Genomic DNA, 13,217 nt, shown 5'->3' with positions numbered 1-13,217 from the left:
TGAGGAACTTTAGTAATGCTGATTTTGGTGTTCTAAGAGCAAGTTTGTCTTTTTTTAGGAAATAAAGCCTCAAAGCCATTACAACCATGGATATAGTGAATCTCTTGGACGGAAAAGCCACATTGATGATTACAGCACTTGGGACATTGTCAAAGCCACACAGTAAGTTTATTTTTATAGATTATCAGTTTTGTCTGTGTTGGTTAAAAACCAGTAAAATGAACTTTTTTATTTGCATAAAGTCAAAGATGAACTGTATTTGTAGTTACAGTAGTGGAAGGTTTCAGGAATGAACTCTACAAATTACTGTTAAGACAAATTTATGAACATTGTATGGAAATATGTGGAAAGAATTATGGTAAGTTATAAATATAGGTGGCTGCTGGACAGATTTTTGGAAGAGGAGGCATGGTTGTCTTCCTGTTTACTGTTTATTTTCTGTAGGTGATAATTAAGAGGTAAGTGGGCAATATTGATACGCAAACATGAGGGATTCCTTGATTTGTTGGCATCATCTATAGGTGAGAAGGTATGTGTCTCTAAATTCCTTCATCTCTCATTCTGCAGTTTTAGCGCTGCTGTGAAACTGAGTTTATTGCTGAGGAACAAATTGTGTGCAAATTTAATAATTGCATTCTTAATGCAGATGAATTATACAAATTTGTTTTCTACACAGTCCTGTAGTTCATACTAACTCACAAGATTTCCTGAAGAGTTGTCGTGACACTACTTTTTAGCTTGCTGCTGTTTACTGTTCAGAAACCACCACCACTGTCACCTTTCTTCAGTGAGCTGAGAGTTTTGTAAGATTTTTATTTTTCTTGTATTGTTAATTTGGGTGCCTAAAGTCTATCTTGCTGAGCTATTTGCTTTTTTATTCTTAAGAGAACATTTTTCTTTCTTTTTTTTTTTTTGTGTGGTGGGTTTTTTTTTTCCCCCTAAAAGGCATCTTCTCCAACTGAAAGCAGCTTTGCAGCTCTGCATGTGACATGTGCCGCATTTAGGTTGAGGAAATATGTACTTCCCATCACTTCTTGTTTTGAGTTGAGGTGTTTAACTTCCTGACATAAATGTTGACTGACTTTGCAATGATTGCTCTAAATACTTTAATAGTAATACTACAACCTATAATCCTCATTTTAGGGGATTTTAGAAATGAAAATATTGGCATAGCATTAAACTAGCTGTTTCTTGAAAGCATGGAAATATGACAGCACAAGTGGTTTTGCAAGTTACCTGCTTCCATTCTTGTATGCTCATTGCATATTTGAAACCCTAAAACATATTTGTCCCTGTTAGCCCTCAAATTTGGGCTGATCGATGCTTTCAACTGAGTTACAATTTTTTTCTAGTCTCCTCAAACAAGAATCAACAGGGCCGTGAGTTATCTATTACGTGCCTTAGCAGTCATGGTGAGATGTGATTTACAGAGAGGATGACATCTCACCGAAGAGGACTATAGTTTCATATCATACCCCTAATTGTTAATATCACAGGGAAGGAGGACTGTCAACATGTGTATATGATCAAGTAGTTGTATCCAGACAGCCCTTCCCTGACTAGAGGGAGAACTCACCTTTATTTTAAGCATTTACTAGGATTTGAAGGCCATGGTATGCAAAACAGTTATCTTTAAAGGAAAAATCTGAAGGCAGAAAATAACCCACCAAATATCATAAGGCTTGCAATAAAATCAGTAATGCTACTAATATATTAAACTCAGTGTTACTAAAAAGATACACAGTTCCTATTAAAATGATGTAATTATTCACTTTAGTAGAAATATGACCTCTTTTTTATATGTATGAAGAATAGGTATCTTATCCTCTACCACTTGTCCTCAAAAATTAATATTCACTTAGATTAAAATATCTGCTCACTTGTTTCAACATACATGAAAATGGGGATCATAGGTCCTTAAACTTTAAAGGTGGTGATGAAAAATGCGATGAAAAGATTTAAAACTCATCTATACTTCATATATGCTGCTTGACTGCAGAATTCTGTTTTGACATACCGAGTTTAGTGGCATTTGATTACAGAGAAATAAAACAATGTTAGTAAAATAATGCATTTGCTTTTATGTTTTTCAGCAAGGAAGAATACGAGCTTGCAAGCTCCACACATTTTTCCAGAAGTATTTGTTTGTTTCATATCTTGTTGAACTGCTTGTGTGCTGTACCTTCTTAGTTTGTGTCTGATTGGACACATTAAATTAACATGCTGATACACTATGAGGTACAAATTAATAACCTCTTACAATCAAATGAAAACTTTGTATAGAAAAAGTGTTTCGGCTGATGTTCTCATTGCAAAGAGCTTATCAGTATTTGTATTTTTTTCCCATTATGTTCCTGATAAATTCTCCCACAGACGTGAGGGCCATGGCATACTTTATACCAAAAATGGGCTGGCTCTCTGTTTATTTTGCAGGAACCTGTGCTAGAATAAAAATCATAGGGTTTGGTTTTAATATCTATTGAGATAAAGAACACTTTTCACTGGCTTTGTTATAAACATGTTGAAGGGGATCCAGGTAGTGTTAAAAGTAGTAGTGTCTTAGCCCGTCATCCTGCAGGTGTTACAATGTGTGTGATCTCTTGGCATCTTGTATGTGGTTGTAGTGAAATTCAGTTTGCTTCATATAAATTCTCCACTGTGTTTCTGAAAGCAGAAGCAGGCTACTCATGTGTTGGAAAATCTATTTCAAAGCAGTACTAAAAAAAAAAATCCATTCTTGCATTTGCTGTTGCAGTGGAGGAACTTTGCATGGTAATACTTAATAAGTACTTCACTTGTAACTGCATAGAAAGTCTTTCAATTTCTTCTGCCTCTACAAAATCAGAGGGTGGGCTGCGGATTGTTTTCATTCCTCTGTGATATCATTCCATGCTCTCACTGGAGCTGCAGGGGAGTGGAGTCATAAGTGATTTAAAAGTGAAATTTAATGGAGACATGTTGGGTATGTTTATTTCTATCTCTTCTGGCACCAGTAGCCCTGCATCGTCCAAGGCTGGGGTCTTGGGAAGGGTACTGTGTTAACGTAATAACTTAAAGTTGCTATCTTTGGTCTGTTTTAAATCTTTTAAGCCATGGAACTAAGGGAAAGTAGCTAGTGCTGATGTGTAGAGAAGTATGTGAAGGGTTATGATAAGGAGAACAAAATCTGAGACACATTCATTAATCCTTGTGTTGTGATTTTTCAGTTGCTTGTAGTGAACTTGAGCAAATTCCAGCTACGCAGAAAGTATGTTAAATAACCCATATGAACATTAATGATATTAACAAGTGTTTTTGTGACTTCTGGAAGATTGATTTCTGGTGCTCAAGTGTTATGATTTCATTACTGCAAAATTAACTTTTTTGTTAGTTGCATTCACTGAGACCATTCAAAATGAAGTTGTGTGCATTGTGAAATAGTGCAGCATGAAATATGCTGAATCTTGCTTAGGAAAAAAATTGTTGGATACCTTTGAACATGCTTTCTTCTCGCTATTTCTCATCATTCATAGGGTAACTGATAAGAAAAAAAACCAACAGGATACATGTGGAATAATTCAAATTGGTAAGGGTTGGCCAAAGTGGCAATTTCTCCTGGCTGTTTTTCAGCTGCTCCCAGGAGAGGATGGGCAGACTGTGACACAGGTACACATTCTTTATGCCTAGTCATTTGTGCCCATGGAGTTTGATGATATTGTTGGAACTGAAATGTATCTGAAGTTCCTGAGGAAGGGTGGGATTTTTTTTAATCACAGTAGTAATATAGCCACAACTGTCTGGACAATTTGAGGCTTTGGAACATATGCAAGAGCCAAATTTCTCTTGCTCTCAACAGTGATGTTAACAGTTCAGTAAGCAGCTCTTGAGTTATCACTTTGCTGTTGAAAACAAAACTGTGTTAGTGTTTAACACAAAACCCATGAACATATGAAAGGCTTTGATAGTATTTAACCACCATCATTCGTAGGAATGGGACTTCAAAAGATAAAAAAGATCATTTTTCTAATAATGGCATTTCCAGTTATAACAGCTTTGATTGGAGTTACAATGGCAGCAAGATGAGGGAGTCAGCTCCTGGCTTACCTACTGTTTGTTGGCATGGTGATGTGCTCACTGAAGAGAGATTCCTTCCTAGTATTGTGGCCAAATTTTATGTTAATCATGCAGCAAAGCCGGCAGTGTCTTTCCAAGAGTTGATGTGCTTGCAGACAAAAGATTAAAAAATGGATTATGTATTTAAAATGCAAAAGGCTTCCAGGGTACTCTTCTTGGATGTATTAAGTTCAGAATATCTTCAACCTGTGGTGACAAATAAAATGTTACAGGTTAGCTACTGAAATAGCTTAGAGACACTGATAGTGAAATGAGCTTGCACAGTGGTATTTTTGCCCTGAAAGAACTAGTCCCGTTTCTTTCCGAACAAGGCAAGCTCAATAATACACTTTAGCTGTACTCCATATTGACGTTTACAGCATCACCCTCTAGAATTCGCCGAGATGCTGAACATTTATTAGGTTGATACATCAGTGTCACGTGAGGATTTGAATACTTTCCTCCGTTCCTCTTCCTTGAAGAGCATAGAGCCCTTCATAACAACATTATGAGCACAATTACGCTGAGTGTCTGAAATGGGTGACTTTCTCATTCTGTAATTTAACAGTGTGTCGTGAACCTTTGGAGGAGGCGAGGTGAAGTCAGCTGCAGGAAGTTGATGGAAGACGACTGTAGGTAGCATGTGAGAGAAGAATAGTGCAGTTCTAGGACAGAGCTCAAGAAACCATGACTGCATCAGATTCAGTGTTTTATTTAATTGTAGAGAGCCTGCTGTTTCCAGGAAGAAGAGCAAATTGTTGTAAATTCCTAACCTTTTTTGCCAGGCACATTTTGTCTGTCTAGATCCTTAAGTCCTCTTGTGACAATTTAATAAATTGAAAAATTATTAGATTCTAACTTGTGTGTTACATCTTTTGTAATCAGTTATGATTGAGTTCAACATACCAAAATAAATTGCTGGGAACAGCCAAACTCATGGTGACTTAAAAAATTGCTATATACCTCATTCTCAGTATAACTTTTGGAAAGCATTTCATTTTCCTGCGAAGACTCTTCTTTCTGTTTCTATTGCAGAACTTCATGATCTATTTTGTGGCCAAGTGGTAGGAAGTACCTGTGACTTGCAGTTTGCCTTCCAGTGGGGAGGAGGAGAAGTCTATGATGCTAAGCCTGGAGAAGGAATCCATTCCTACAAGTCCTTGTTGTGTCTGATCCCATGCGGTAGTCTTTGCCCAGAGCTTCACAGAAGCATATGGGCGAATCCTAGAGGGTCGTATTTGTAAACATCAGTGGAGCATAATTAGAGCATCCTATTGGGGCTTCTGCAGGGGCATTGGCAAGTGTTCTGACTCAACAGGCTGCAGAGTCAATTCACGTGCTTGCAATATCTCTCCTTCATTTTCATATCTCTTGGGCAAAGTTCTTCAGAAAGCAGCATCACATGTTCTGTAAGACTAGAGATTTGCTTTAAATAAAATAAAAAGCCCCACAAAAAAACCCCACCAAAACCCCAAAGAACACACCCCTGCCCTACCCCACCCCCAAAGACTGTGCCAGTGTTGCTTGGTTAGAGCTATCTTGGTAGCATGGTCTAACAGAAACTTGACTAGATATCAGAAGTGACTTACACAGAATGGTTTGGGCTGGCAGGGACATTTAGAAGTCATCTAGTCCAACCCCCTGCAGTGATCAGGGAGGTTAATTTTCAAGTAGAACCTTTCAAGTAGGTTCATTTTATGTTGTGTTGCTAACTTGATAGGGCACCCATCTAAATCAATTGAACAGTTTATCATAGCTGACCAATAGCAATGTTGTGGTTTAACCCCAGTAGGCAGCTGAGCCCCATGCAGCTGCTTGCTTACTCCCCCTCCAGTGGGATGGGGGAGAGAATCGAAAGGCTAAAAACAAGAAAACTCGTGGGTTGAAATAAAGACAGTTTAACAGGTAAAGCAAAAGCTGTGCATGCAAACAAAGCAAAACATGGAATTAATTCACTACTTCCCATCAGCAGGCAGGTGTTCAGCCATCTCCAGGAAGGCAGGGCTTCATCACACATAACGGTTACTTGGGAAGACAAAACACCATCACTCCAAATGTGCCCTTTCCTCCTCCTTCCCTTAGATTTATATGCAGAGCACAGTGTCATGTGAAATGGAATATTGCTTTGGTCAGTTGGGGTCAGCTGTCTCAATCATGTACCCTCCCAACTTCTTGTGCACCCCCAGCCTACTTGCTGGCAAAGCAGCATGAAAAGCAGAAGAGGCCTTGACTGTGCATAAGCACTGCTCAGCAGTAGCTCTCCTTCATTTTCATATCTCTTGAGCAAAGTTCTTCAGAAAGCAGTATCACATGGGTGTGTTAGCAACACCATTTTGGTCACAAATCCAAAACACAGTCTCATAGGAGCTACTGTGGAGAAAATTAACTTGATCCTAGCCAAAACCAGTACATGTAAGGAAAATACTAATCCACTGCATGAAAGGTTTACATGATTGCCTCTTATGCTTTATAGAAGTTATCATTATTGTGTTCTTGTTCTTCGTGTCTTTCCAATAACTTAGAATGTTTTATTAATACAATTCCTGCTCATTGTGTACTACTACTTATTTAAGCAGGGTGAGAGTCAGCTAAACTCAGCCTCAGGCAGTACACGTTTTTAGCTGGTGACTGTTCAACCTAATAGCAGGGCTGTAGGTCAATAATTTCTTACATTACAGCTTCAGCTAGCTGTTTAAATAAAGGCAGCAGGCTTGTATACAGCAGGAAGGGTTGTCATAACAGCTGACTTGAGTAGAACAGCTTGTCAACAAAAGGATGTTTTGCTGTTGTGTATGAATCACTTTCCAGGTTACCTCCAGATATTGTAATATGCTAGTGTGATGTTGTACTGCAGTAAGATCAGAATTTGTTGTCTTGCTTTGAGAAGTCCTGCTTTCCCCCATCTCTTCTACTGTGTCTTCTCACTCCTTGTTCTTGGCTAACCTGCCTCTAGTAGTCCTAGCCTGTTTCTTCAATGGCCCTTTCAACTGGGGTGGGAAAAGTCAGGAACGGTATGTGTTAAGCCATTGGAAAAGGCACCTGTCAGGCCACACTGTTGATCCAGATGGGGCCTCGGGAGACAGCACACCTCGGGATTGGCCCGACTTAGAACCTTATCACTTTTTCTGGCAGTTATGCGTGTCTGAGTATGTGTATCGTGTCTAGCGGGCTGCATATTTTTAAGTCTTCGTAAACCAAAACTCTTCTCCTCTTCCACACCTCCTGCCAACTGATAAAAACAAAGCTTTGTCATCAAAATTATTCGTGACTACTGCTTTTTCATTCTGTCTGAGGGACCAAATTTTACAGGCTTGCTGCCAATTGGTATGTATTGCATGCAATAGGCTTTGTTCTGCTCTTTCACAGTGTTTGGAAAGATTACAGATATGACAGTAATTTCTAGCATTTTTTGTAATTTGTAGTGCAACTTTCCTAAGAAATGGAAAACAACGTGATATAAGTAGGCTGTTATGTCTAGTGCTTCTGTTTTTTGATACTGTCCAACTAATTTACGTGCTTCAAGCCTGTGGTAGGCTTGGAAACCATTCCTGAGGTTTGTTGATTGGAGTCAGTTGAGGCTTCACTATGGGAGTGCTGTCCAGATTAAGGATCCATTCAGACATATGAAAGGAAAAGTAAGAATGGTAACTACCCTGGAAAAGAGGTCTTGGCATCAGTTACACAAGCGGATCAAGTGGAGCCAAAGGAACCTTAAGTTGTCTAAAGCTGTCTCTTCTGCAGAAAGTAGAGCATAGAAGGAGCGTATGGAAAATTTACTTAAATTACAACTTTGAGAGGCTGTTAACATTCTGCTCTAGCAGAAGTCAGATGTCACGAGGCATTGATCTTGATTTCAAGGTTTGCCCACACAGCAGTCTCCTCCTTGAGAGTTGAGAAATCCCTGTGGGTTGTACAGACATTGAAATGTAATCTTTACTTGCCTTTCTGCATTTCTTTTATTGCCACTAAAAATAGGTGGTAAAACAATGTAAGCATCAAGAAAAATATGATTTAATGTTGGAGTTAGTCCTACATTAGATGCCTAAGTGATGTTTATGCTTCCTGAATTGTTTCAACTTCCAAAATGTATGCAGAGTTTCTTTTTTCAAATGAAGGTAACTCACATTTAAAAGTCATCCTTAATTAAAGAATTTCATGTTAAAGTATAGAATTTTGGAGTAGTATAAAAAAGCAGATGATACTAACTTACATCAGACAAATTGCTATTTGTTTGTTATCTGAGATGAAAATTTGAGCTCTGTTAGTGTTTGTAAATGATCTGATGATCTCGCCATCAGAATTTTCGGAAGATATTGTCAAATCAGTTGGCTAAGCTCTTTTGGTCTTCAGGAAACAGGAAGAAGTGGTGGGAGAAACAAACATAGTAGAGTCCCTGGGAAGAGAAGTTTTATTTATATTTGGTTTAATACTTGTCTGTGTTTTGCCTTGCTCTAATGTATAGTTTGCTGTGGAGACAAATTATCTGTAAAACCTTGAATTGGTTGAAATAACTTCTGCCAGTGGAAACTTTTGTTGCAAGAGATCTGTAATCATATAGAAACAGAAAATAAATTTTCTGCTTCATTTCTCTTCTGTTGAAGCTTTTGTATTGTCACTGTAAGCATGGAGTTTGCCAAATGCATTTTTATGCAAGGTAACGACTTTGAAAAAATCTTATTTTCTTCTTCAAGGTATGGAATATACGAACGATGTAGAGAGTTGGTGGAAGCAGGTTACGATGTACGACAACCGGACAAAGAAAATGTAACGCTTCTCCACTGGGCTGCAATCAACAACAGGATAGATCTCGTGAAGTATGTACTGCACTTTAACTTAAGTGAAAACCAATCATGTCCTTAAAAAGGCTGATTTCTGTTTTTTTAAGGTGTTAAATAATCTTAATTCTTTTAAAAACTGAATTTTTGGTCCTGAAATTTGGGGGCGGGGGGAGTAGTCAAAAGATGTAATTTGCATTTTGGCAGCAATGGTTTGATGACACAGTTAACAGAAACAAAACCTATTAGATGTCCAGAAGTCAAGCTTCAACACTTCTCAGATGAGATAAAACTGTGGAACAGCTGTTCAGCTGCAAGTGCAATTTCTTTATACTATGGTATACTTGCCGAAATACCAAATTTCTTTTTTGGCAAGGGGAAATTTGATGATAGATGGTAGAGAATGCTTTTCAATAAGCAAGATTAACATGGTGCAAGGGGAAATTTCTACTTCATTCAGCATTTCAAGAAGTTCTAACTTAAATAACTTCTTCAGTTTTAAAACACATCTGCTGCAACAGATAAATCACTTAACCTCTCCTTTCAAGTAATAAGACTGTAATAGTGGGAGCTATGGGATTTGGGGTATTTTTTTGTTTTTCAGTTTATAAAATCTGGAGTATAATATTTGAGACTATGTTTTAAAACATTTTCTTTCAGAATGTGGAGAGCTTAAATTCTGAAGAGATAATTCTTAGTACTTGTTGTTTTACAAATCATGAGTGTGCACAGAATATTTGGGTTTTGTCTCTACCAGTAACAAAATGATGAATTAAGTACGTGCAATTAAATCTAAATCCACAAAATACTATTGAATCAGCACGTTTCTAGAATATTTGACATAAACTGCACATCCTTAATCAGCCCACTTTTCAAAACAGTTCTTATTAATGAATGTGTGTACTTAACACATGCAAACAAACGCAAAACATTTTCATTTAGGCATGTTCTCTCCATGCATGTTGATCACCAGCAACTTCATCGGACCCGGTCTTGAGTTTCTAGAAGATCTCAGATTCATGTTTCTCCTCTTGTTTTTAAAGGACTTTCTGTGCCCTGATGCAGTTCTCTTGAAGGTTAAATAGATACAGATTTAGATCTGATGAGAAGGACCTTGGGGTCCTAGTGGACAGGAAGCTGACTGTGAACCAGCAGTGCAGCCTTGCAGCAGAATAAGTCAATGGTGTACTGGGCCTCGTTAAGAAAAACATTGCCAGCATGTTGAGGGAGGTGACCCTTCCTCTCTACTCAACTGTTGAAGCTGAACATGGGTGTGAAGTTGTGGGTTCCCCGTTGCAAGAAAGATGCCGACATACTGGTGTGAGTCCAGTGCCGGGACGCAAGGGTGATTAAGGGACTGAAACGTGACATAAGGAGAAGCCGCAGGAGCTTGGACTTCTTAGCCTAGAGGAGAGAAGGCTTATCTTGTAAATGTGTATAAGACCCTCAAGGAGGATCTAATCAATGTATATAAGTACCTGGGATACTTGGTAATGTAATACCCGGAATCTTACCCATGTATATAAATACCTGATGGGAGGAAGTAAAGGAGACAGAGCCAGACTTTTCTCAGTACTGCCCAGGGGCAAGATAAGAGGCAGCGGGCACAAATTAAAGCACACATTAAATTCCATATGAACATCAGGAAACACTTATTTTACTGTGTGGGTGACAGCATTGGCACAGGTTGCCCATAGAGCTTGTGAACTCTCCTCCCTTGGAGACATTCAGAACCCAACTGGGTACATTCTAGTTGCTTTGATCAGGGATGGTTACACTAGATGATCTCCAAAGGTCCCTCCCAAACTAAATGATTCTCTGAAATAATTCAGTGTTTCTGAATACATTCTTTATTATTAGAAACAGATAGCCCAACAGGTTTTACGTCTTTATTGTGGGTAGAAGCTTATCATGGAAAATATAATTCTGCATTTGGCGTCTTCTTTTCATTACAACCAATGTGCTCTCTGGCACACTGAAAGAGAGACTTAGAGACTTGCAAAAGTGATGCAGGACCCTGGTTTGCCTAAATAACCTTTTTTGTGAGAGTACATTTTAGACTCTGTTGTTTTCTTCCTTTTCATTCCATTTTCCTTCTTTGTTGTCCTGGGTCTTTCTTACAACTTGCTCTGAAATAACTGCAATGTGTAACTTTTTTCAGATAGATGTTTTTCTTTAAGAAAAGTACAGCTTCTAAAAGCAGTTGTCATATTTTGAGCTCACTTTTGTAATCCATGTTGAATGCACAATGAATTACATGCAATAAATTGTTAATCTTATTTGAGTTGTTGGAAGACATTTGTGTTACAGATATTCCATCTCATTTGATATGTCTTTATAAGGTCTGAAAAGAGAATAGTATTGAGACAACTATCATAATTTAAAAACATCAGTATGACCTGAGGCATTTGAAAAAATAGGCCTATATTGTGGATAATGTTTCTGTATTAGTTCATGTATAGTTTCTGCATTAGCTTCATAGCGCAGTGAGTCTACCTGTGTGATACTTGATTATGACCTAATACTTCAGTTCACAGCATTTTATGTATTCTGCAGCTTTTTCTTTAAAAAAAAAAAACAAACAAACAGAAAACAAGAAACAAACCCCTAAAACCCCCAACAAACAAAAAAAACCTGCCCCAAAAATTTGTTTGGGGACCTTCTTTTATTCACAGAGTAAAATTGGCCCAAATTTTAAATTCCCCATCAGTCCTCTTTTGAAGCCAAATTTGTGAAAGAAGTACTTGAGCATGCAAGTGGTTTGTGTTTTACCTTTTATTTCTCCTCCAAGTGCGTTGCTAAAAAGTTCCTGCTATAGCAATTATATTGGACTTAGAGGTGGTGCAGAATCAAAATGTCAGATTCAGATAGGTGGAAGTATCTGCTTAAATATGTATCTGAATTTCTAGTTAAGTCTTTATTATATGTTAGGGAGATCTCTCCGCCTACGTTTGAGTGCTGGAAACTTGTTCTGAGAATTTTAATTCAACATAACTTTAATTGTACCAGCCATTTCTCTTTCAAGTTATTTCAGTATCAGCCCTGACAATTGAATGTTCTTAAATCTAATGTGTCTGTCTAATGCTTCCTTTTTCCTCAACAATATGTCAAAGCTCTTGTCCCTTTCTGATGCACCTCTACCACTGTGACATACCCCACTGCATTTTCTTCCTGCTGTTTACTACAGTGCATGTGACTACTAATGTGTTTAATGGCATGTAAAATTCATTCCTCCTGATGCATGCAGTTCTTACGCTCCAGGTTCCTCTGTCTTTAGGGGGTCTTGATTTATTTTAGTTTCTATTGCCCAGCATATTGTGCGTGCTTTCACTCTCTCCTTTGTGAGACACTGGATTGCTCTATTTCCTTCAAATGAAATTATTCTGAGTTTTTCTTTTTGTTTGATGCTATCACATCTTTCCCTAAGTGTCTGCTATTTGTGCCCGTTTTGTGCAATGGATAATTGCGTTAAATGTGCTGGCTAGTGAGCTTGGTATCACAGAGATGAAGTCAAAGTGTGAGTGATCTGCTCCCATGATACCAGATCTCAATACCTTGCTTACTTTGACTATATAAGGTCTTCCAAATGAAATAGCTTAGCAGCTAATCTGTGGAGAGTGCAGGCTTAGAATTAGAATTCTCTTGTTTTTAGTATTTCCTCATGCTGTCTGTTGTGAGACTTGAGATTCAGTGTAGATACTGGTGAAGCCTATTGCTATTTTATAAGGAAAACTACAGAACCTTTTCTTATTTCTGTAGGATTAGGGATAAGTGTCAGACATGCACAGCATAATTCTCTTTTCATTGTGGCACTGATCTATTGGTCTGTCTTCAATTCAGTTTTGTAAAAATGAAAAATTGGCCTGTTACCTACTGGCTATGTTTCTCCATTCCCTGTGTTGAACTTTCTCCAGACAAGGATTTCTCTTCTACTTTTCCTCCTTCTAGCAACAGTGAATGCATGGACTTTGATTCCACAAGCACTGAATGCAAGCTGGGGCAATTTTCAAATTACTGGCAAAGACTTAGTGATCCTAATGTGGAGATCAGTGGAAGTATTTTCTTCTTAAGGTGACCTCTTATCAGATCTGCTTGCTTTGAATGTAAGTAGATTGCTTAAATAGGACTTGCACACCTGGCATCTTCCAGTGTGGAAGCTTAGATGACTCACTGAGGGTAGAATCACCCAGTTCCTCCTTTCTCCAGGGACGTTCTCACCAAGCACAAAATTGCTTCTGCAAGATCTACCTCAACAAGGAGATCAAGTTCTCAGTCTACTTTTGCAGGAAAATCTCACGATTTATGTGTACTGAAACTGAAATGCAGTGATAAATCTCAACTTAGTCTAAG

General features: G+C 38.1%; 1 protein-coding gene across 1 annotated transcript in view; it reads left to right on the top strand.

Moving 5' to 3' along the window:
* Positions 1-13,217, top strand: part of ZDHHC17 (zDHHC palmitoyltransferase 17) — a 74,851-nt gene that overhangs the window by 18,506 nt on the left and 43,128 nt on the right. Inside the window, exons 2-3 of the mRNA XM_075080756.1 lie at positions 59-162; positions 8,784-8,906. Coding sequence (XP_074936857.1) covers positions 59-162; positions 8,784-8,906 — 227 coding nt within the window. The remainder of the gene's footprint in view (positions 1-58; positions 163-8,783; positions 8,907-13,217) is intronic.

This window comes from Phalacrocorax aristotelis, chromosome 1 (assembly GCF_949628215.1).
Source record: "Phalacrocorax aristotelis chromosome 1, bGulAri2.1, whole genome shotgun sequence".
In the NCBI taxonomy this organism is placed as follows: Eukaryota; Metazoa; Chordata; class Aves; order Suliformes; family Phalacrocoracidae; genus Phalacrocorax; species Phalacrocorax aristotelis.
Note: the sequence above shows the minus strand (reverse complement) of the source record. Positions and strands in the feature narration are given on the sequence as shown.